This window comes from Petaurus breviceps, unplaced genomic scaffold, assembly GCF_028583685.1.
Source record: "Petaurus breviceps papuanus isolate PSGF00001 unplaced genomic scaffold, PetGlider_PUasm1.0 454, whole genome shotgun sequence".
NCBI lineage: Eukaryota > Metazoa > Chordata > Mammalia > Diprotodontia > Petauridae > Petaurus > Petaurus breviceps.
The window spans coordinates 3,287,476-3,310,133 of NW_027186342.1; the positions used below are offsets into that span (position 1 = coordinate 3,287,476).

Genomic DNA, 22,658 nt, shown 5'->3' on the forward strand with positions numbered 1-22,658 from the left:
GAGAGAGAGAGAGAGAGAGAGAGAGAGAGAGAGTCAAGTGTGAATGTGTATCTCCTTCTTGGACCCTTAACCACATCTGCTTAGCAGCTGGGCCAGGGAGACAGTGTCCAAGGTTACAGCCCTCCCCCTTAACCCTAATCCCTTTATCCTTACAAGAGAATAGTTCATAGCTTTCTGAGGTCAATGACCAGTCCTCCTGAAGGCTGACCTTCAGCCATCCTGCTGTAGCCCTGGTTCCTTTCCTCCAAATACCCCCTCCAGGTGGAGCATGGCACTTGGAATAAGATGTCTTGGGTTTTAGTCCGATTCTCTCCTTTAATATTCACATGACCTTGAGCAAAGCATATAATCTCTTAGAGCCTCAGTTTCCTCATCTAAATAATGGGGATGATTTTGTAATCCTCGAATCCAGGGTTGTTGTGAAGAAAGGACTTTGTAAACTCTAATGTATGATAGAAATGTGAGGCAGTTATTATTGGGTAGAACCCCTCTCAGCCTCTAGTCCTCACAAAATCAGAAATCAATCCATGCTAATTCAATGTCTAGCTCTTCAGAGACCCCACTGGCTTGAAGCCACCAGGATGAAAACAAAAGGATTTGTTGGGCTCTGTCTAGATCCCTTGAATCTCTGTAGAGTTAAGATTCCCCCACCCTCTCGCTCTGATTTGTCTCTACCTGAGCACCATTCTTTTGGGCTCCCCCCAAATTGTGGAAATCTTGGTCTGAACCTTCTTTCCTATCTTCCCTTCTTGAGCACCTGGACCGTCTCTGGCACTCCCCTCTCTTCCTCCCCGCCCTCCCACCCCAAGGGACACCATGGCAACGTCAAAAACCATTGGGTAGTTGCCATGGATACAGTCCTTTTGAATTCCCTGTATTTGGGGCACAGCCCTCCAGGGCTTGGAGGGGTTTGGCTTTGGGGTCTGGAAGACTGAATGGAGGGAGGAGAAGATCTGAGGCTTTTATCTTCACTTTATTCCTCAGCCACCTAACCACAACCCTCCAAATCAACCTTCCTAAATCCAGTCTGACAACTCCTCAGTTCCCCCCTACCTTACCCCCTCCTCACATCATCTAGAGCAGGGATTCTTAAACTTTTGTGTGTCATGGATGGTAGACCCCTTTGATAGTCTGGTGAAGTCTAAGGATGCCTTTTCCGAGTAATGATTTTAAATGCATAAAAAAATGCCAAAGATCATATAAAAATACAGAAGATTACAAAATCCCCCAAATTAGTAAAATAAAGATGTTTTCCCATCCGAGTTTATGGACTCTTTGAAATCTACCCCCCAGGATGGGGAGGATCCCACAAATCCTTATTTTTCGGAAGCTTTCAGTATAATGGGACATGCATACAGGGATGGGAACAGGGGCAGGTGTAGGAGCAGCTGAATAAGGCACCTGCTGTTGCAGAGGAATTGAGAAAACATTGAAGGAGGGGAGGATTAGTTCCATAGGTCTCTTGGGTGAAAAAAGACTTTACCAAGGTTGTGATGTACTTCCTTCTGTTGTGCCCGATAGAACTGTTTCCATTATTGAGCGTTAGGAGGAAGGGGGCTCTCTCTGGCTTTCATTGGCTTCCTGGAGGAGATGGCCTTACTCCTCCCTTTCTTCATCTACTTATCTCTTGGACAGTTCTTAATTAAGTCTAACTTTCATCCTTTCTGCTGTAGCTTCCCACTGTGTTCTTAATGACGTTCCTGGATGCCCTGGAGGTGGGTTATGGGAAGTACAAGAATCCCTACCACAACCAGATTCATGCAGCTGATGTCACTCAAACGGTCCACTGCTTCCTCCTCCGAACTGGGATGGTGGTAGGTGTCCCCAAATACCCAATCCCCAGAGGAAGGCAGACATAGAAAGCAGCATGATCCCGGCGGCCAGGTGGTGCAGTGAATAGAGCACCAATCCTGGAGTCAGAAGGACCTGAGTCCAAATCCGAACTCAGACACTTAACACTTACTATCCGTGTAACCTTGGGCAAGTCACTTAACCCCAATTGCCTTTCCTTCCCCCCTCCAATAAGCAGCATGATTTGCTTGTGTTTGTTTCAGGTTTCTAATTTGTTTCTTAGCTTAGGTGGTCCTTCTTAGCTTAGTGAGGTCCCTGGGGAACTGTCTCAGACTGTGGATGGAGGATGGGAGTAGGTGGGATGGGAGGACCCTTCCCAGGGGAGTTGAAACCTCAGGAAATATGAGACAGTGAGGTGATATAATAGAGTGTACTGGACTTGGGCATCAGGAAGATCTGAGTTCAAATTCTGCCCATAATGCTTACTGTTTGACTTCTGGGTTAACTGTTAATCTTAGTTTCTTCATCTGTAAAATGGAGATATTAATGGCATCTACCTCCTAGCAATATTGTGAGGATAGAATAAGATAATGTCTGTAAAGCACTTTGCAAATCTTAAAGCCCATCTAGGGTGTTCCAAAAGTTTTAGTGTTGTTTTAAGTTGCTAAAACAAAATTGCATTAAGACTTTTGGGACCCTTCCGGTAAATGCAAATGATTATTAGTCATTATGCTCTTCCTTAACTTTCAGAAGGAAATGAAGGTGGTTGAGTTTTGCAGCAGGGGCTGGGAGTGGGGATGTTGTGGGAGGTAGCCAGAGGGTTTCTGGGGCGGAGGGTTCTGTCAGCCCCTGCCCTCCCTCCCCAGTATCCCCAAGACTTGGCTTCATTTCTTCTCCCTTGCCCCCAGCACTGCCTGTCGGAGATTGAGGTCCTGGCCATCATCTTCGCTGCAGCCATCCATGACTATGAGCACACAGGCACCACCAATAGCTTCCACATCCAGACCAAGTGAGGGGCCTGGGCCTGGGGTGTGGGGGAGGAAGGGCCAGGGAGGTGTAAGGGCTTTGGGAGCCCTCTCCTAGGGCAGGGGGCTGATGCAGATGACCTTTGGCACCCAGGTCAGAATGTGCCATCCTGTATAACGACCGCTCAGTGCTGGAAAATCACCACATTAGCTCTGTCTTCCGAATGATGCAGGATGATGAGATGAACATCTTTATCAATCTCACCAAGGATGAGTTTGTGTGGGTGACCACTCCTCCTCCTCCCTCAGCCCCCTTTCCCTTTCGGTCCTCTACCCCTGCTCTTACCCTGACCTCTCTTTGTGTAGTCCAGGGCTTGGGGAAAGAGCTCTCCACCAAGGTCAAGTGATCCATCCTTTCTCTGGGTCAGTCAGTTTCTGAGCCCTTCTGCTCTATCGCCCCCTCCCACCCTCCCCAGGCTGGAGCTGGGCCTGAGGTGTGGACCTGAAACTGTCTATCTTTCTGCACAGAGAGCTTCGATCCCTGGTCATTGAGATGGTGCTGGCCACAGACATGTCCTGTCACTTTCAGCAAGTCAAGTCCATGAAGACATCCCTGCAGCAGCTGGAGAGGTGGGTGGTTGGGCTTGGGTCAGAGCAGTGGGGAGTTTCACGTTGCACCTGAGTGTGTACCTGCAGGGACCAACTTAAGTGAAAATGGATCTATACCTTACATGGATCTATGGGATACGTCTGTGAGTGTGTACAAATGTGCACACAGGTCTCTCTGTGCTGGGAAGAATATGACCCAGTGGCGAAGGCCCTGATCTAGGGGCTAGGCAGGCTGAGTTTCAGCCTCAGCTTCACAATGACCGTGGACAAATCTCCATTTTCATATCTGAAACCATGCTTGACCCCCTGACTCCACAGGGATCTATCTAGTAAAGAGCCAGTTAGGGGCACCTGAAAAACATCCTAGACATACAGGGCTGCAGTAATAGTATCGGATTTGCTTAAATATGTGTGTGGTTATCGTGGGTGCAGAATTGGATAGTACTCGGGTCTTTCATGAGGGCAGGGACTGTCATTTGCCTCTTTGTATCTTCAATACACAGAATGGTGCTTGGCACATAGTTGGTGCTAAATAAATGTTTGTTGATTGATTGATATCGTGTGTGTGTGTGTGTGTGTGTGTGTGTGTGTGTGTGTGAAGGTGAGAGCTGGGGTGGATGAAGTCACCATAACATCATTGGGTAAAATGTTAGGTTTGGAATTAGAAAAATCTGGGTTCACATCTTACCTCAGACACCTACTAGCCGTGTGAATGTGAGCAAGTCACTTAACTCTCTTTTGCCTCAGAGAAGTCCCTGGGATTTGTCTATTAAGTAGTGATAGAGGTCATCTGTGTTGTTGGAAGGAGTTTCCATGCTAGTAATTCCCTACCAAATGGAATTATAGATGCTTTTGGTGTTAGAATATAAGAAAACGATCTGAGCATGTGTGTGGATGAGTCTGGAGTACATGTTATGTATACACATATGCATATACACAGCACACATGTATACCTAGATAAGTATTCTTGTAGATATGTGTATATATGCACACATGACTATATATGTGTGTGTACATATCTATATGCATCTATACAAGTATATATACACATCATATCTAATTCTGTATCTGGACAGTCTTTCAGTCTGTGTTCTGTTTGTAGTGTTTGCATGAGGAAGTTCCTGAATGTCCATGGTGTCTCATATTTGAGTTTATGTCTGGGTGTGGATCAATCCTCCCTGAGGCATGTGTGAGTGGGTACCATGGGGTTTCTGCTCAAGGATGGCCAATCTTTCACACCTCAGGATCGACAAATCCAAGGCCCTGTCCCTCTTACTCCATGCTGCCGATATCAGCCACCCTACCAAGCAGTGGTCAGTCCACAGCCGGTGGACCAAGGCCCTCATGGAAGAATTCTTCCGGCAGGTATGTGGTCGATGTGTCACTCTGTTCTCTGTCTCTCTGGCAGCAGGACCTTTCTCTTGCCCATACTGAGTAGGAATGAGAGGGAGGCAAGAAGCAGGGAAATGTAGCAAGGAGGTACCTGGGCTTTTCCATTGAATTTTGACTCCAAGTTCCTTCTCACCCCTCTAGACCTTCACAGGAATATCCATTATCCTTCCAACTGCTTTCTCAGTAGGAATAAACATTTTTACTCTGCATATCCAAAGACAATAATAACTGGGGCTCCTTTGAATAGCCCTTGAATGTCTTAGATTTTCAAATGAAAGCCACAAAATTACTTGGAAACCCCTGTTTTCCTTTTCCATAGTTCCCTCCCTCAACCCCACCCCTGAGCTGTTGACCTTGCCTCTCAGTGTCCTTAGCCTATACTTGGAAAAGTCTCAGGTTAGCCTGGAATGTTCTATCTCCCCCTACCTCCCCTCTTTCTCCTAGGGGGACAAAGAGGCAGAGCTGGGCCTGCCCTTCTCCCCACTCTGCGACCGAACTTCTACCCTGGTGGCTCAGTCCCAAATCGGTGAGTGACCACCAGGCTTTGCAGGGAGGAGAGGTTGGGGGGTGGGAGGTGGTAGTGAGGGAGAATGAAGGTCAGGACTGGATCTTCCTGAAGCCAGGGCCAGATAGTTTCTAAACCTTACCTGACTTCACCTGAGCCATGTAGGGCTCTATGGGGCTGATTGATCACAAAGCCCTCTTGTATGGGAAGTCCCTAGTCCAGCGGTGGGGAACCTGCAGCCTCGAGGTCACATGTGGACCTCTGTCTTCAAATATAACCCTTTGACTGAATCCAGGGTTTGGATTCAGTCAAAACCTTCCCCCACCCCTGCCCTAGTCCCTGAGGGTCAGCATTTTATTCTGCTTTGATTGAGTCAGGAGCATTGCCACTCCATTCACCCAACTTTTGTTCTGCCCCTTTCTCTCCCCATACCCATGCAGGATTCATTGACTTCATTGTGGAACCCACTTTCTCTGTTCTGACCGATGTGGCTGAGAAGAGTGTTCAACCCTTGGTAGACGACGGCTCTAAGGCAAAGATGAAGCCTAGGTGAGGGCTTCTGGGAGGAACTTTCCATGTCTAGTTCTCAAGGAACTCCCAGGTCCTTTGGCTTTGGGGTGTTAGGGAGGCCCACAGGAGGCAGGTAGATATGAAAGAATTCATTATTCCTCTGATAGTTGATTTCCACCTGCTTCTGTTACTTTTTGGTCTCCTCTCCTCCTCCACGCTTTCCTCACAGCCACGTTCTATGTTTGTGGGGGGAAGCCAGAAAGTAGTCTTCCAGTTGCTTGGCATGGGAGTCATCCAATGTCCATGGGACTGGCTGGGGGTGGGAGTAAGGGGAAGGGATTTCTGTCTAGGATGGGATTTCCCATCCGTGGCTCCCAGAGATGTTAGCCCTCTCTGGATTTTTCTTAGGGAACCTGGTGACCTCAACCCTGACCTGGTCAGCTTCCGCACCACCTGGACCAAATACATTCAGGAGAACAAACAGAAATGGAAGGAACGAGCGGCTAGTGGTAGGCACCCAGCCCGGTGGGAGGGGGGGAGTGGCACTGGGGAGAGAAGGAGGCGGGGTAGATATTGATTCTACCCCTCCTTGGACTGAGGTGGGGAGGGGTCTTGCCCTCCAGAGATCCTAGTCTCCTTGTCCCCTCCCCCCAAAGAGAAAGGGCAGAACAAGATTAAATACCCTGCAAATGGGATAGGAGACAGTCAAACTAGATTTCAGGAAGAAACAGAGACAGTCAAGATAATTGCTAAAGTAAATAGCAGTTTCAGATTTACAGTGTGCCCTTCCAATTGGCCTTGTGGGAGAGGCACTCGAAGTATTATTGTCCAGGATTTTCAAACCGGGAAACTGAGGCTCAGTGTGACTTGCCCAGGGATGAGAGCTGAGCAGGTTTTTGAGGCTCTGGAAGGATTCTGTCCTGTGAGATGGAGGTTAGAGATGAGGTGGATGCAGCCACCGTGCCCTGCCCTAGACCTGGGACGTGGGAAGGCAGAATGTCTTTCTCTTACCCACTCCTCCCTCAGGCATCACCAATCAGGCTTCCATCGACGAGCTGTCCCCGTGCGAGGAGGAGACTCCTTCATCCCCTGCTGAGGAGCTCAATCAGAACGGGAACCTGGATTAGCTGCCTGGGCCCAGGCTCAGGTGAGCACAAGGCAAGCAGAGGTAGGGGTGGTTCAGCTGGTGGTGGGTTGGGGCCAAGGCATCTCAGAATCCCTTGGGAAAGGCCAGCTGCCTCTGCCTCTCACTATCACAGAGTGCTGGTGAAGGGATCTTAAGAGATTCCAGTCTTCCACTTCACAGATGGGAAAACTGAGGCCCAGAGCACTGTAGCACAGCAGAGCATTAATGATAATAATGCTAGCTAGCATTTATGTAGCACTTGAACATTTGCACAGCCCACCCCATGGTTTCTCATTTATCCTCACAATCACCCTGGGAGGCAGGTTTTATCTCCATTTTACAGATGAGGAAACTGACAATGAGGCAAGATTTGAACCTAGGTCCTGCCGATGACTTGCCCAAGGTCATAGAGCAAGTTATTGGCAGAGCTGGAGTGTAGTCACTAGGTGTCCCCACTCTCTGGCTAGTGTTTTTTTTTTTCCCATTACCACAAAGCGTCTCCCATTTTCATGGAGGATGGGGCTTAGATTTTAGTACAAACTTCCCTCCGGGGAGGAAGAGGAGTTGGAGCATTGAATAGTGAGGAAGAATCTCCTTGTCCTCCCTCATTTCCCCTTTTCCCTCCCCTCCAGCCTGGGTGAGATCTCGGGGTGATGGCAGCAGTTATTAGGCAAGACAGAGTCTGTGTCCACATGGACCAGCAGAGAGTGGCTGGGTCTGGGGGAGTGCATGGAAGGGGTGACTTGAGACACCTCTCTCTGCACCCAGGTTTTACCATAGCCCAAAGTTGTTGACGCCATCAGCACCACTCACTGGGACTGGCTCCCTCGAATGACAGATGGATCTGAGGCAGGGGAACCCAAGGACGAAGAGAGCAGACGGATGACCCCAAAGGACCAATGTCAGAGATTGTGGGGTTGGGGGAAGGGGACCTTTGGGCCTGGGCCTGCCACTCCCCAGTAGGAAGCCCCTTGCCATCCCCCATAATGGGGTACACTTTCCTCTCAGGCAGTAGATCCCAGGGAGCTTTGTCTAACCCCGCTTCCTCTGGACTTCTCTCCTTCCCCCCAGAAAATAACCAGGTGTCTTGTGGGGGAGAAGCTTCCTGGACTGTCTCCTACCCCAAGGGTTGGGGTGGGAAAATCAGTGATGCCAGCCCCCTCCAGTGCAATACTCTTCTTGCCTCCAAGTTTCTGAGCAATACATTTTGGGGGTCCCCTTGGGACTCCCATCCCAGATCTTTGCTGGCAGGTCTGGGTCCCCGTTTCCTTCCCCCGGGAGGGGCCAGAGCAGGATGTGTGGGTCTCTTAAAGCTGGGAGGGAGATGATGTTCCCAGTCGCCCTCATTCACCAGGCTCCTGAAGATGTCTTTCTCCCTTTGCCCCAAATTGTTCTGTCCCAGGACCTTTTTCTTCTTGCCTCCCACCCCTTTGACTCCTGATCTCATACCCCTACGTATCTCTCCTCCTCCTGCCCATTTTGAATGTGAGCCTGGAGCTAGGGGAGAGAGGCCTGTGTATCTAGGTACACTCCCAGGGGCTTCAGCAGCATGAGAAAGGCTGGGGACCCAGCTCCCATTTGTATGACTTCCCCTACACTGAGTTCAATGTACCCCTCTCCTCAATATCAGACACCCTGGTGGGGGTGGGGCACAGCTTCCATCTGACCAATGTCTGTAAAGTGCTTTGAGATCCTGACACAAGCACCTTGTGAAGACACCTTTAACCAGCACAAGCTCTCATGCTCCCCATACCCATAGCTCCTGCCAGGCATGGTTGCCCTGAACGAGGGTGTCCCAAGGCTTGGTTGGGCTGGTATTTGTGTGATGGGAAGAGGGATGTGAAATCCAAAAATTCACTATTGATGACAGACCTACACTATAACCGGTCCCTGGGCTCACTCACCTCTCCCAAATGGTTACCCCTCTTGGGACAGAAACCCAGAGTAGCCATAGGCAGGGGGCTGGGTGGGGTTTGGGGAAAGTGCCCCCTTCTTCTCCCCTCCTCTCACCCCCAAGGGAAAAACCAAATTTGAGGTGACCCTGCCCTCCGTGTAAATACTGCTCAGCACATCTGTACAGTGGGCTGTGTTCCATGTGTCTTGTATCCACCATGGTTTCTTGAACATGCTGGCCTCCCTTCCTGCCCCAGCACCCTCTCCTACATGGGGACTGGGGACAGAGGCGCATGTGACTCTCCCCACCCCCTCCTTGCAGACCAGTGCTACATCCAGAGACCAATAAAGGAGGGAGACAGGGTCTGATGTTGTCTTCGTCTTTCAATCTGAGGGGCTAGGGGCAGGTGTGGGAGACAGGCTAGGTAAGGATACAGAGGAACAGGGATTGGGGTGAGGGTGGGGTGGGTTGAGTGTTTATCCTGGTCCCTGAAGGGTTGGCCTAGATCATAGGGAAGGAAGGAGATCAGTCTCAAGGAGTCCCTGTTTAGGCTGTGGATCTGTCTCTGGCAAGTCTGGGTTAGATGAAAGAAATAGCTGGACATACTTATTACCTCCACCCCCTACCAACTTCAGAGCCGATAGTTTTACCTATCACCTTCCTGGCCGGGAGTCTGATGGCACAAGCTGTCTCTGTGACATGTTGTGACAGAAAGAACCATGGAGTTAAAAGAACTGGGCCCAAGTTGGCCCCTCACTGCCCCGAGGGATCATGGACATCACTCCACTGAGCTTGTCACTTCTGGTGCTTACATGGCCTATTTCACAGGGTCATTGTGAGGAAGGCTCTTTGTAAGCTGGAAAACACAGGCTAAATCATTTGATCTCTCTTCCCACCCAACTGGAGGAAGAGAGCACAGTCCCAGCACTCATCTCTCTTGTGTGCTGGGTGACTTTGAGGACACTGGCTTCATCTCTTTAGTCCTGTCCCTTTCATGTCTTGGATAGTGGGGGGGGGGCTATTAGTGGAGGTGGGTTTTTAAATTCAGAGCCTGTCCATGTGATCATCCCCTTCCTTTGTTAATGGACTTGACTTCCATGCTGGTCATCTGTTATCAACGGGGATGGAGAAGACCAGAGGTGAAAGATGGTCCCTGTCTCCAAATCCTGACAGACTTTGGAGTATGGGCTGAGGCACACCCACCCACCCACCGGCCTGGATCCCACAGAATTGGAGAATCATGGGGTCAGAAAAGGTCTTAATGGTTACCTAGTTCATTCTCTACCTGAAGCATGAATCCCCAGGACAGCCGGCAAGGAGAAGAGACGCTGATAAACCACAATGTGGGTACCAGTGGCTAATTGATCTGGGAACTTGGCCTCCTTCCTGCCCCTTGCCTGGTCTGCCCAGCACACTTTCTGGATTTAGACAGAAGAGGTGGCCTGTGTGGAGGGGCGTCATGCTGACGTTTGGCCACCAGATGGAGCCCCCAGCTTGGTTCTAGCAAGGCAGGGCTTTCTCCTTCCTTGACACTGCTAAGAGGTTTGGGGAGATTCCCAAGGTCATGCTGGTCTCCGCCCCCCTGCCTCGGGGCATAGGTCCCAGCCTATTTTCCAAAATGGCCAGGGAGACAAGTTCCAGCAGCAGCTTCCCCAAGCAAATGGATAGCTCTTGTGTCTGCAAACCACCTCCCTCTGGCTTTTCTAGATGTCTTGTGGCTTGAGTGACAGGGCTGTCCCTGCAGTCCCCAGAGACTCGCTTAGAGGTGGGGGAAGGGAGGCAAGGCCACTGCAGGCCCTCATATCTGGGAAAGAAGAAAGGCACCGAAGGCCCAACACCAAATTTATCACTTTTTAGAAACAAGGGTTTTCCCCCAGAAGTGAAGAAAGAAGAAGAAAAGAGCCAGCATATGTGGGGCCCTAGCCCCAGCCTCGATTCCGGGTCGGCTTCTTGGGCCTCGGACCTGTGGGGAGTGGGGAGAGGGAGACAGCGAGTCAGGGGGAGGAATGGCTCTGTGCAGATCCCACTCTGGGGCTCATCTTGGCCAGGCCCAGCTTGTTTCCTGCTTCTGGACCAATATCTAACTTCCCTCCTCACTATAACTTCAGCCTCTTTCCTTAGTCCTCCCCCATATTGTCCCCTGGGAAGAGCAGAGCATTGGACATGGAGGGGACACAGGGACTCAGAAGGTGGATCGTCTTCTCCACGTCCCTTCCCCGTCAGGACCCCCGCTAGCCCAGCCCAGGCCATGAGTGCCTCCCCCCACCAAGATGGAAAGGAGCTTGCTATCATCTAGTCTAACCCCCCTCATTTTATAAGATGAGGAAACTGAGGGCCAGCGAGATGAAATGATGGGCCCGAGGTCACTCAGCTAGTGAGCGGCAGAGCTGAGACCAGTGTTTGTGGTGGTGGATCTGAACCCAGCACTTTCCACTCTCCCACCAACGCTTCCCCAGTCTCTCTCTTTTACCTATTCCAGAGGCAGGGACTCCTTCTTGATGTCTAACCTCAAGCCCTCCTGCTGTAGCTCCAGGCCACCTACTTTGGTTTGACCCTCAGAGGTGGTGTGGGCACCTAGAACACCCCATTCAGAGGCTGAAACCCATCATTCCCTCTGTGCCCTCCCCAGCCCCCCCCACCCGACCCTTCTGTTAGGGGAGCCTCCCAGCTCCAGGGCTCATTACCTAGTCTGCCCCCCTGGAGCCTGAAGGTTGTATATGAACTGTTGGTGTCTCTGAGCTAGGTTCCTCACTGCCAGTCTCCTGGATCTTGGGGATGGATTCTGGAGGCCCTGGGGAAGGGAGAAGGGGCTGCCTTGGGGAAGGGCCTAGAGGAGATGGGCCACTGCTGCCCCAGATTCCCCATCTCTTCTACCCTCGGCTTTGGAGAGAAGCCCAGGACCGATTGGGCACACTCACAAAGAGCTAACCTGGCGGTTTTCCAGGGGAGAGGGCAATGGAGGAAGAGGACAAACCTGGGGAGTTGGAGAGCCACTGCTAGGAATGATATGTAAATGAGATGAAAATGTATGTAAATCTCCCTGCATTGCCGAGATGCCTTAGCTTTGGGACTTTTCGAGGGAAAGCTCTTTTGTTCTCCCCACTCCCACAGGCCGAGGGGCCAGGATGTCCCCTGGTGTTAATCCCTGCCCATCCCTCACATACTCTGGCCGGCTCCGGCGAGGCTCAGCCGGGAATCCATCTCTGGGCCTTCAGCCTCAGGCAGGCAGGACTCCTGGGTTCCTTCACTCTCAGCTGCCGCCGCCTCAGATTCCTCCCCCTGCTGCTTCTGCTGCTGTCCCAGGTGATGTTCCACCATCATCTGGAGCTCTTTGGAGAATGGGGATGAAGGGGGCAGTGACATGGAAGGAGGGGTATGTTGGATGTGCTTCCCCAGACAGTCCCCCTGGATCCACTACCCCTGTCCCACCCCACACCCCGAAATTCAACAATTTAGGGATCCTGACATCTTGACAGGGTCCTCACACTAGCATTTTGGACCCCCTGAAACTCTTTCCCTTCCAGAGGACTGAAGAAAAAAAGTCAGGAATGTTAACTACAGAAAGAGAGACTGGATTAGGACTTTCCCAGAGGGAACAATGCTAAATTGAGGGAAGAGGTCTTGAGGACAGGAGAGGTCCTCCTCTGACTGGGATTCAGTCTTAGAGAGATTGTTGTTCAGTGGCCTGATTTTATAGTGAAATTGAGGCCCCATGAATTGAAAGGACTGGCCTAAAATGTGTTGCCAGGGAGAGGCAGAGGCATGGGGCCAATGCTGCTGCAGATTCTCCTTCCCCTCTCGGGAATCATTTAACCAGGAGGTCTTCTCACCCATTACAGACCCTGAAACCCTACTTTCAGATAGAGCTCTATGTGCCTTGGGCCTGACAGATTTAAAGACGCCAAGGGAAGGTGAAGAAGAGGAAATGGAAGGAGGTGAGAGTAGGAGGGTGCAGAGGGTCCCCCAAACCTTTCATCGTGGGCGTGGTCCGAGTCACCTTCTTCCGCTGCCTTGGAGACATGGACAGTGTGGACTGTAAGGGACACAGAGTGAATCTGTGACCTCCGGCCCTGAGACCCATCCCCCTCCTCCCTTCCCATCCCGTTGCTCCCAGGGCACAGAGAGAGGAAGGAGTTTGGTGGCATGTGGACGATCCACTCACCTTGAACAGAGGGTTGGGGAGCCGATCTTCATCGATCTCTGGGGAAGGAATGATTGATGGAGGAGGAAAGAATCATAGAAATAGAAGTTGAGACCCTGAATGGAGGTTGGAAATGACTTAGTCCAGCTCCCTCTGAAGCCAGAGGAAGGAAGTGGCTTGTTCAAGGTCATGAAGTGGCCATGTGATCAAGGAGCCTGGACTAGAACTCGGGGCTCCTGCCTGCCACCAGGACCCCGCCCATTCTGCCATGTCTGGGAAGGTGAGAAAGGCACCCAAGGGTTTGCTGTGGGCAGGATTTGAATTTGCTTCCTTCCAAATGCCCTTACTCTCCTTCTCCCAGAACCCTTGCTGACTACCTCCTCCAGGCTGCACTACTCTTAAGCTTCAGGCCTGAAGTCTGGGATTCCCACTTCTTCCTTCTTGGTCCCTGTGTTTGGGACTCTTGGCTGTCAGCCCGGGAGCTGTGTGGACGCTGGCCAGTGACTTGTCCTTGCAGCTCTCTCCTCTCCACCTGGTGTCTAGGATGGGGCTCTGCTCGTAGGCCAGCTTGGGCAGGGGAAGGAAGGAGAGGGCCAAGCTGGAGCCCTGGGCTAGGAGGCAGAGGATGACTTTGAAGTTGCTTCCGGAAGCTCCAGTCTTCCATTTCCCCTTTCACTCTCTTCCCATTGTTCTCTCCCCTGAAGGGGGGCCCTTGGAGGAGACCCTAGCACCCTGGAGTCCAGTTTCTGTCTGGCCCCCCTCTCGTCATTAGCTTACACTTTACTCTCAAGTCTTTGGGAGCTGTGAGAGGGAGTAGTAGGGAGAGGGAGGGCCCCCTCCTCCGCAGATGTCATTGCTTCTCTCCTGGGGAAGGGGGGATGGGGGGAGGGGAGAAGCAGCAACATCTCAGTTATTGGAGAAACCTAGTAGGCTGTTGCTGTGGCAACCAGCAATCAGTTGACCAGCCCAATTCCTGGGGGGGCTGAGGAAGCAGGTGGTGCCCCAGCCCCTCCCAGCCCTTGCTGTCATCTTTGAGAAAGCAAAGGAAGTTTTCTTGCTAGCCCAGCCTGCTCTGAATGTACTCACCAGGACCTAGGATATCTTCCACAATCTTATTTCCCTCCTAGGAACTAGGTATCGCCCCTGCCCCCATGAATACAAGCCTCCAGACCCCTGCTCATTGCTTTCCCCAGCTCTCAGTGCCCCTTCTTCCTTTCCCTGCCCAGCTTTTACTCTATTCCTGAGACCCAGGCTTTATCCTTTATCCTCATCTTCACTTTCCCCAGGAGCCCCAAGAACCCCACTTCCTAGCCCCAGCCCTCACTTTTCCCCTGGGACTTAGGCATCCTCTTCCACAGTGGGACCCAGACATCATGGTGTATGTACCTCTTTACTGCCCAGGGGGCTTCTGAGTTACCTGGAGATGACTGGTCACTGGTCAGCACAAGGGTGGCAGGGGTGGGACGACGCCTCCGGATCTGGGAGGGTACAAAAAAGGGGGCGGGGACATCTTATCAGACAGATCAGAGTCTCAGTGACCAATAGCGCAGTCAGCAAATGGATTCGGCCCAGTTTCATTTAATGTATGCCCAATATAACCACACTGAAGACACACATGTGTTTGCCCCATACAACACAGAACAAAGACAGTCAATGTGGCGAAATGGGAAGAGCCCTAGGTTTGGAGTGGGTTTGAATCCCAGCTCTTCCACTTACTATCTTGGTGACCTTGGATAAGTCATTTTATTTCTTAAGACTTCAGTTTCTTCCTTTGTAAATTGAGGGGATTCAACTGGATGACCTCCACAATCTCTTCCAGCTTCAAGACTATGATTCATTCAAGCTCCCTGAGCCTCAGTTTCCTTGTTTACAAAATGGGAAAACAATACTTATACTACCCTCCTCACAAGCCTGTTGGGATGATCAAATGAGAGACAAATGATACAAAGGAACTTTATAGCATCTATCATTAATATCAACTGTGCTCCGAGGACCCTATGATCTGTCTTCAGACAACATGCTGCCTCCTTTACAATTCCCTCTAGGTTTGTACCTCTAACCTTCCAACACCTTTTTGGCTAATGACTGTCCCAGGACCATCCCCAGGCTTAGCTTCTCCTGGGTCACCCGCAAGCCCTTCCACTGCTTCAATTCTCCCTTCTTGGCTTTTGGCCCCTCCCTTCTCAGCAGTTGCATCAGCTCCAAACTACTGTCCAGGGATCGATGGCCAGAAATAACCTGGGAGATCAGGATGTCTTTCTTACCAAGCAGAAATATGGACCCTCAGTGTGCCAGCATCTCTAGAGACTCTCCCCACCTCCACAATGCTAATACTCAGGGGTGACATGGAAGGAGATCCAACAGGACCCCAAACATATTAGAGCAGGACGAATCAGCTCCAGCCCCTTTTCAGTTCATTCTCCCAGCCCACGCACATCCTTTCCAGGCTCATCCCCATCCCCTCAGGTCTCATCCTGGCCCTTTCCCCTCAGGGCTACTCCCTTGTCCCTAAGTCCCACTCCTGCCAGTAGCTCTCAGGTCCTTTACCTGAATAATCTCCCAGATCCTGCTCCTTTCCCAGTGTTCTCCTAGTCACTGTTCCTCATCTTATATGTGTCTTTGAGTCCTACTTCCCTAGCATCCCCAATCTCTCTCCAATTCTTCCTCTTTCCTCCCAATTATCTTTTTGTTTTGTTTCATTTTTTTTTGAAGGGAGAAAGCAGGGCAATTGAGGTTAAGTGACTTTCCCAAGGTCACACAGCTGGTGAGTGTTAAATATCTGAGGCTGAATTTGAACTCAGGTCCTTCTGACTCCAGGGCTGGTGCTCTATTCACTGGGCCACCTAGCACCCTCTTCTACCAGTGTGCCCCAGCCACTGATCTTCCTCCCCACCAATATCACATTCAGTCTCCGTACCCCCACCACTGACACCCCCAACTCCAGCATCTCCCAGCTTCCTTTCAGTCTATTTTCATCTCCTCCTGGCCATTCTTCTATCAGCATCTCTTATTGCCTTACTTACTTCCCCAGTGTCCCTTCTTCTCTCCCTAGGAAGGGTCCCTGACCTTTTTACCAAATGACCCAGCTCCTGATGAGGCTTGCAGAAAGGACCAAAACCATGATAAAATAATAACTTCTTATATTTCCATAATGCTTCAGGTTTGTAAAGTGCTTAGACTTCATATATATCCTCACAAACAATCCTTTGGAGTAGGCAGTGTATTTTTATATTCATTTTGTAGATGGGGAAACCAAAGCCCAGGGAAGTGATGTACCTTTCCCATGGTCATACCTGTGGTGTCAGATTTGAGGGATCCAACCCAGGTCTTTCAAATTCAAAGTCTAGTGCTCTTTCCATTATATCAGGACCTTGGTTAGGGCATTGAGTGTGGCTGAGAAATCTAAAGTCACCTGTGATATCCCCTTCTTTGACCTCACCCAAACCACTGCTCCTTTGCCAAGCTGCCCTTGGAGATGTAGATTTCCCACTTTCTGGGTGCCATATTGGTATAGAAGAGTGAGAGAAAGGGGCTGGACAGAACTGGGAGGGGCTTATCCAGTCCTGAGAGAAATCTGGGGAGGGGAGGTAGTGTTGATATGAAAGCAAAGAGTATATCATGAGACCAATCAACCAACAAGTATTGATGAAATGACTAGCTGGGACTACTGTGCCAGGTGCTGAGATACAAAGACAAATGAATTTCCATTTTCAAATCCCTTGATGGTTTTGGATTCTTATCAGCACATGTGGACTCCTCTTCTTCCTATCTACAAAATGCCCTTCTGCTACAGCCGGAGAGACTAAAGTTGGACTTTAGGTAGGACTTTTCAACTACAGAAGAAGAAGAATAATGGGACAATCCAGGGAAGGAATGGGGAGTGAGAGGTGGGCTGGGAATGAAGACATTTCCTCTCTCTGGGGGCACATGTCTCTTCCGTCAAGTTCATTTCCTGACTCACAGTCATGTTGTTCAGTCTTTTTTCAGTCATGTCTGATTCTTTGTGACCCCATCTGGGGTTTTCTTGTCAGAGATACTGGAGTGGTTTGCCATTTCCTGCTCCAGATCATTTTATAGACGAGGAAACTGAGCCACACAGGGTTACTTGACTTGCCCAGGGTCACATAGCTACTCATCAACTCATGTCCTCATACTAAGGAGACTTCAGCATGCATGTAGACCTCCCAGTTACTCAATCTGCTCATCTTTCCTGACCTATTCCTCCACTTCACCTCAGCTACACTCAAAGATGACCACAGACCCTTAATCTTTCCATCATTCATTGTCTTCCATTTTCATAATCAAGGACTGAAGTTCTTTGATCACAGTCTTCTATTATTCCATCTTTCCCTATGCCTCACTCCTCTCAAACCTCTTCTTCATCTTCATCATAACCTTCGATCTCTGTACCCCTCTACTTTGGCTATACCTTCCTTCCTTCCACATCTAGACCCTTTAGTGAACCAGTCCAATTCCACACCATCATCTATTCTCAGCTCCCTTACTCCCTTGTCTTCTTACTGCTTGTGCCCTGGAAAACCCTAACCCTGGATTACTCCCCCCATTTGCCTCCTCTTCCACTTGTGTGCTCCTGAATGAAGTTGATGCAAGTATTGAAACAACCACACCAACTAGCTCCATCACAAATTGATGCTATCTAATCTCTCAACTGGGCCCTCACTGAAGCCAGAGAGTCCTTTTCTTCTTCCCTAATTGCTTCCCTGTTCCACTTCCCACAGAGGCTGTACCAAATCCTATCTTGTCTCCTCCTCCCTGCCCCCCCCCCCCCAGATAAGACTCGTCTCAGATTTTATTGAATTTGGCACTATTTGCTGAAAACACTCTTTTCTCTTTTCCGTATCTGACAATTAATCCTCCTCATCTCACAACCCCTTGACTTCATGCCCCTCATTTCCTCCTTTACTCCGGTCTCTGATGAAGATGTAGCCCTTCTCTTCACCAAAGCCAACCCCTCAAGATGGGCCTTTGATTCACATTCTCTTCTGCCTTCTCCAGAAGATTGACCCTATTATCATTCCCCCTCTCTCCATAACTTTCCTTCTCCCTCTAAGCTTTCCTTCCTTCCTGCCTTCAAGTATACTCACCTCTCATCTACCCTTAGACAATCCTCATTAGGTCCCACCATCTTTCTCAATTATAGAGTGGGACAATGGAAAGAACCATGGCTTTCGAAATCAGAGAATTTAGCTTCAGATCCCACCTGGTTACTCTCTGTATGACCTTGAGCATATTGTTTAATCCATCTAGTTTCTCATTTGTAAAATGAGGGGGTTAGACTAGATTCTCTTTTTGGTCCTTAGATTCCTGCTCAATGATCCTTTGACCTTCTTTCTCAGTTTAATCCCTTTGAAAAGTCATCTATACTGGATGCCTCCACAGTCCTCTCCACTCTAAACTCCATGCAATCTGGCTCGGGACCTTTTTACTCGACCAAGGCTGTTCCCTCCCAAGTTATAACGGCATCTTAATTGTCAAATCTAGGGATCTCTCCTTAGTTCTCATTCTCCTAGACCCCTGTGCTTCATGTGACACTTTTAATCATTCTCTCTTCCTGCATATTCTCTGTTTTCTGGGTTTATTGTTTTCTTCTGATGCTCCTAACTTTCTATTCAATCCTTTTCAGTCTCCTTTGCTGATTCATCATCCATGTCATATCCCTTAACTATGAGTGTACCCCAAGGCTTTGTCCGGGCCATCTTCTATTTTCTTCCAGCACCCTCTCTCTTGGTGATCTCATCAGCTCCCATGGGTACAATTACCATCTCTGTACTGATGACTCCCAGTTCTAGCCTAATCTCTCTCCTGAGCTCCAATCCTGCATCACAAACTGCCTTTTGGATGTCTCAAAGTGAATGTCCCCTGGGCATCTCAAACCCAACATGTCTAAAACAGAGCTCATTATGTCTTTACTTGAGCCCTGTCCCCTTCCCCCCATCTGGGACTCTCTGAATGTTTGGCATTTAAAACTCTCCACAACCTGGTCTCGTCCTAATTTTCCCATCTTCTTAAGACATTATTCTCTTCCTATTCTGTGATTTTGCTAGCCGTATGGACCGATTTATTGTTCCACACTCACTATATTCTTTCCTCCCCTTCTCAGAACCTTATCACCCTTCCTCCCTACCCCCCAAACTACTTTGATTTCATCTTGTGCCCATGACTTATCTACTTCTACCTACATATGTTGCCTTCCCCACTTAGAATGTAAACTCCTTGAGAGCAGGGACTACTTCACTGTTGGTTTTATATCCTCATAATTTTGCACAGTGCCCAGGACATAGTAAGCAGTTAAATGCTTGTTGATTGATGGATGACATTCCAGGGTTTCTGACAACACCAATCTGACATATGTGTGTACCCATACAAACAGCCATTTGGTCAGTGTCTGTCCATCTGTGAATCCTTCACTTATGTGTGTGACTAAGTGCTGGAAGCCACTGAGGTATATAGCGGAAAGAACACTGGCCTTGGAGAGGCAGAGGATCTGGGTTGGAAAACCAACTGTGGCAATTTATTAAGTCTCTCTGGGCCTCATCTGTACAATTACAGGTTGGATTAAGTGAGCCGTGAGGTCCTTTTCAACTCTAAAGGGATAATCTTTTGTGGAAGAAGGGTATATTATGATCTGACGAACATCCGTTCTTCCCATAGTCCCCCAGTCTGGGCTGGGAATAAAGAAATCTTCCTTATTCTAAAAATCCAACATCCTTCTTAGTCTCTTGATGTAATACAATTAAGATTACCCATGATTCCTCTTGTTTTCTCCTCACTCTTCCCTGGCTTCTTTCTTCTCCCCTATATCCTCTCTCCCCCTTTTGTCCCTCTCTCTCCTTTTTCTTTGCCTTCTCCTCTTTCCTTTTTTGCTTTTCCCTACTCCTTCCATTCCCTTTCCGCATTCTTCTCTTCCTGTTTTCTGTTTCTCTCTTCTCTCTTTTTTCTCCCTCTCCATTCCTTCTTTTTTCCCTTTCCTTCTTCTCCATCTTATTTTCCTTTCCCTCCATCCCTCCATTGGCTCATAGAGTTACAATTGAGTTTGATCTTAGAGGTCATTTCATCAAACTCCCTAATTTTGCAGATAAAGAAATGGAGGCCTTAGGTTCAATAACTTGTCCAAGGTTACTCAGGGAGTGAGTGACAGAGCCAAGGTTTGAACCCAGGCCCTCTAATTTTAGAAGAGCCCGTCACAAAGAATTCTAGATTTTGAGTGTGAGCATTGCATTGAAATCCCAGTTCTGCCACTCACTACTTATACTTTTGGGTAAGTCACTGAACTCAGTTTCCTCACTCGTAAAGTGAGAAGGTCCATCCACATCTATCCTGTTCTTCACCTCATGCCATGAATCAATTCTGCCCCTCCCTACCCTCCAGCTCCCACTTCTCTTGACTCCCTCTCTTCCTTCAAGGTTCAACTTAGGTACTGCCTCCTTCCTTGCAGCCTTTCTTGATCTCTTTACTTTTCAGTTTCCCAGCTAAAATTAAATTCTCAATTTCTAGAGTTCTTATTACATATTGTCTGGATCTCTCATTTGTTTTCATTCCATTCCTCCCATTTCCAAAGTTCTTTGCAAACAGAGACTCTCATATCTATGTTCCCCCAGGACCAACAGAGTGTTTGGCACACAGCAGGCCACTATAGCAAGGGCTTCCCACTGACCTGAGCCATTCCACAGACTTCCGAAGCTCCCTCAAATCTCCCAGAAGCTTCCAAGTCTGGATTTATGCCCAGACTAGTCTTCAGATGGTTGACAGACCATGTGATGGCTTCGTGGTCTTCTCCCTACTTCTTGCCTTATTCGACAGAGCCCACCAAATTCCTGAGTCCTTCCCCTGGATTTTTATCTAGGAAACAAGCTTAAATCTCTTGCCCTGTCACTTAGTGTCTGTGTGGCAATGAGCAGGTCACTCTGGTGTCATGGAAAGGGTGCTGAATTTGGAGTCAGAAGCAGTGGGTTGTATGACCTTGGACAAGTCTTTTGCCCTCAGTTTTGTTACCTGTAAAATGAAGGGAATAAACTGAATTGATGATTTGACCTCTCCGGGCCTCAAAATCTAGAAAACAGGCATAATTATTGCACTCACACTACTTATTTTGTAGGGTTGTAGTGAGGAAAAGACTTTGCAAACCATAAAATATTATGTAAATGTTTTTATAATTGTCATCATTATTTCCTTCCTAGACTAAGACTAAGCTAAGGCTTAGTCAGCTATTTTTCTAAAACCCTAGACACCCTAGCAGCAGAGAATGAGGTGAGGCTGAAGGTAGAATTTTAGAACGAGAAGACACAGGTTTACTGAAGACTGGAGAGAAAGAGCTTATGTCTCTTGGCTGGCTCCCCTTACTTTTCATCTCCACTGGCAAGGGCTCTTAACCTGGCTGCTGTTTGTACTTCTGTAAATCCCTTCCTCTCCTTTTCTTCCTCTCTCCAACCACACACACCTGCCTCCCCCAACCACAAACAAAGAATAAACCCATGACAGTGGGATGAGGAGACCAGCTGGAAGTAGATCATGTTAGTTCTGCCTGGCTCTCCACCCCCAACACACATGGCCTCTTATCATTAGTCCCCTCATTCTAAGCCAGAACTCATCTTCTCCATCTCCCTATCCTTTGGGAAGTGGAAGACAAGGAAATGGGAGGAGGATGTTCTTTCTTCCTTAGGGATAGAACTCTCCCTTCATCCCCCTTAGACCCACCCCCACAGTCAGGGAGACCTTCCTGAGGCCTAACCACACACTTTGCAGCTGCCATGGCTTCTTCTATGACTGGTAGAGAGAAAACTATCTGAGAATCAGCTGTCTGGCCATCCCTATAAGACAGGGTTCTCTCTGCTTGTCCAGAGGAGGTGGGCAGAAAAGATCTGGCCTAGAAGAGGCATCTGTCCTTCCCATCTGACCTCCCACTATTCTAGTGAGCACCTGGGGAATCCCTGCTTTGGAGAGCTAAAGAGAAGGGGTGGGGGGAAGAGTAAGGAGAGTGGGAGAGAAATATTTTTCCCTTCACATCTGGGCTCTGTTTTGCCAAACAGCTGGAGCAGAAAGAACATGTTCCCTTCAGGATCTCAGAAAGGACAACTGGGAGTTTTTCCAGGTAGAGAGAACTCTAGGCTCAACACAGAGAAGGGGGATAATGTATGTATCAGGAAACCAGAACTTAGATTGGATGGATTCGAGATTGACTGAGGGCAATTCTGAGTCTTAGCAAGAGGGTAAATAAGGTAGAAAACTATGTAAATAAGCTTAGGTGATTTGGTGGTGCCTGTGTGTGTCTGTGTGGGGTGGAGCTGTAGTGCTGCCTGGAAGCCCTTTGCCAACACAGTGGCCCTCACCCTTTGGCCTCTGTGTCCACTCTACCTCCCCTCCCTTCTCTCTGCCAGGCTGCTCCGAGCTAAAAATAGCTCAGGTCAGGCCGCCCAAGGCCTGCCTATGTCACCTACTCCTTTGCCCAGGTCCAGAGGTGGGGAGAGATCCCAGAGAACCAGGCATCATTTGCATGTAGTATCCTTCTCATCTGCATACTGTTTAACTCAGACCCTTGCACCCCTTCCCAAAGTCCTACCCCCTTCCAAGAAGGGGCCGCCAGGGTCCTTTTCCCAGTCAGTCAACTATTCCCTTGCCATCCTTTCGGGAGGAGGGTCCAGGTGTTCACTGCTCCACCCTAGGAGAGGGGAGCTTCAGAAGACAGACTACATTCCTCCCCAGAGCAT

At 49.2% G+C, this 22,658-nt stretch overlaps 2 protein-coding genes across 11 annotated transcripts in view; one reads left to right on the plus strand and one right to left on the minus strand.

Moving 5' to 3' along the window:
• PDE1B (phosphodiesterase 1B) overlaps window positions 1-9,155 on the plus strand; it is a 36,706-nt gene extending 27,551 nt beyond the window's left edge. For 5 of the 7 annotated variants that reach the window (XM_069101305.1, XM_069101309.1, XM_069101310.1 and 2 more), the window contains 10 exons: window positions 1,674-1,814; window positions 2,700-2,800; window positions 2,911-3,036; window positions 3,285-3,386; window positions 4,610-4,730; window positions 5,202-5,283; window positions 5,703-5,811; window positions 6,181-6,281; window positions 6,799-6,919; window positions 7,667-9,155. In XM_069101305.1, coding sequence (XP_068957406.1) covers window positions 1,674-1,814; window positions 2,700-2,800; window positions 2,911-3,036; window positions 3,285-3,386; window positions 4,610-4,730; window positions 5,202-5,283; window positions 5,703-5,811; window positions 6,181-6,281; window positions 6,799-6,899 — 984 coding nt within the window. In that variant the 3' untranslated portion in view covers window positions 6,900-6,919; window positions 7,667-9,155. Of the gene's footprint in view, window positions 1-1,673; window positions 1,815-2,699; window positions 2,801-2,910; window positions 3,037-3,284; window positions 3,387-4,609; window positions 4,731-5,201; window positions 5,284-5,702; window positions 5,812-6,180; window positions 6,282-6,798; window positions 6,941-7,666 lie in introns of all 7 variants that reach the window. The other 2 variants (XM_069101307.1, XM_069101306.1) reach the window with 2 other exon arrangements.
• Window positions 9,156-10,620: 1,465 nt separating this feature from the next.
• PPP1R1A (protein phosphatase 1 regulatory inhibitor subunit 1A) overlaps window positions 10,621-22,658 on the minus strand; it is a 13,016-nt gene continuing 978 nt past the window's right edge. Inside the window, exons 2-8 of one of the 4 annotated variants that reach the window (XR_011170943.1) lie at window positions 14,351-14,411; window positions 12,955-12,992; window positions 12,762-12,825; window positions 11,957-12,121; window positions 11,477-11,583; window positions 11,263-11,366; window positions 10,633-10,755 (exon numbers count right to left, since the gene is read on the minus strand). Coding sequence is in view for 3 of the 4 variants with exons in the window: in XM_069101313.1 (XP_068957414.1) it covers window positions 11,477-11,583; window positions 11,957-12,121; window positions 12,762-12,825; window positions 12,955-12,992; window positions 14,351-14,411 (435 nt within the window). In the remaining variant the exon portion in view is untranslated. Of the gene's footprint in view, window positions 10,756-11,262; window positions 11,367-11,476; window positions 11,584-11,956; window positions 12,122-12,761; window positions 12,826-12,954; window positions 12,993-14,350; window positions 14,412-22,658 lie in introns of all 4 variants that reach the window. The other 3 variants (XM_069101314.1, XM_069101313.1, XM_069101315.1) reach the window with 3 other exon arrangements.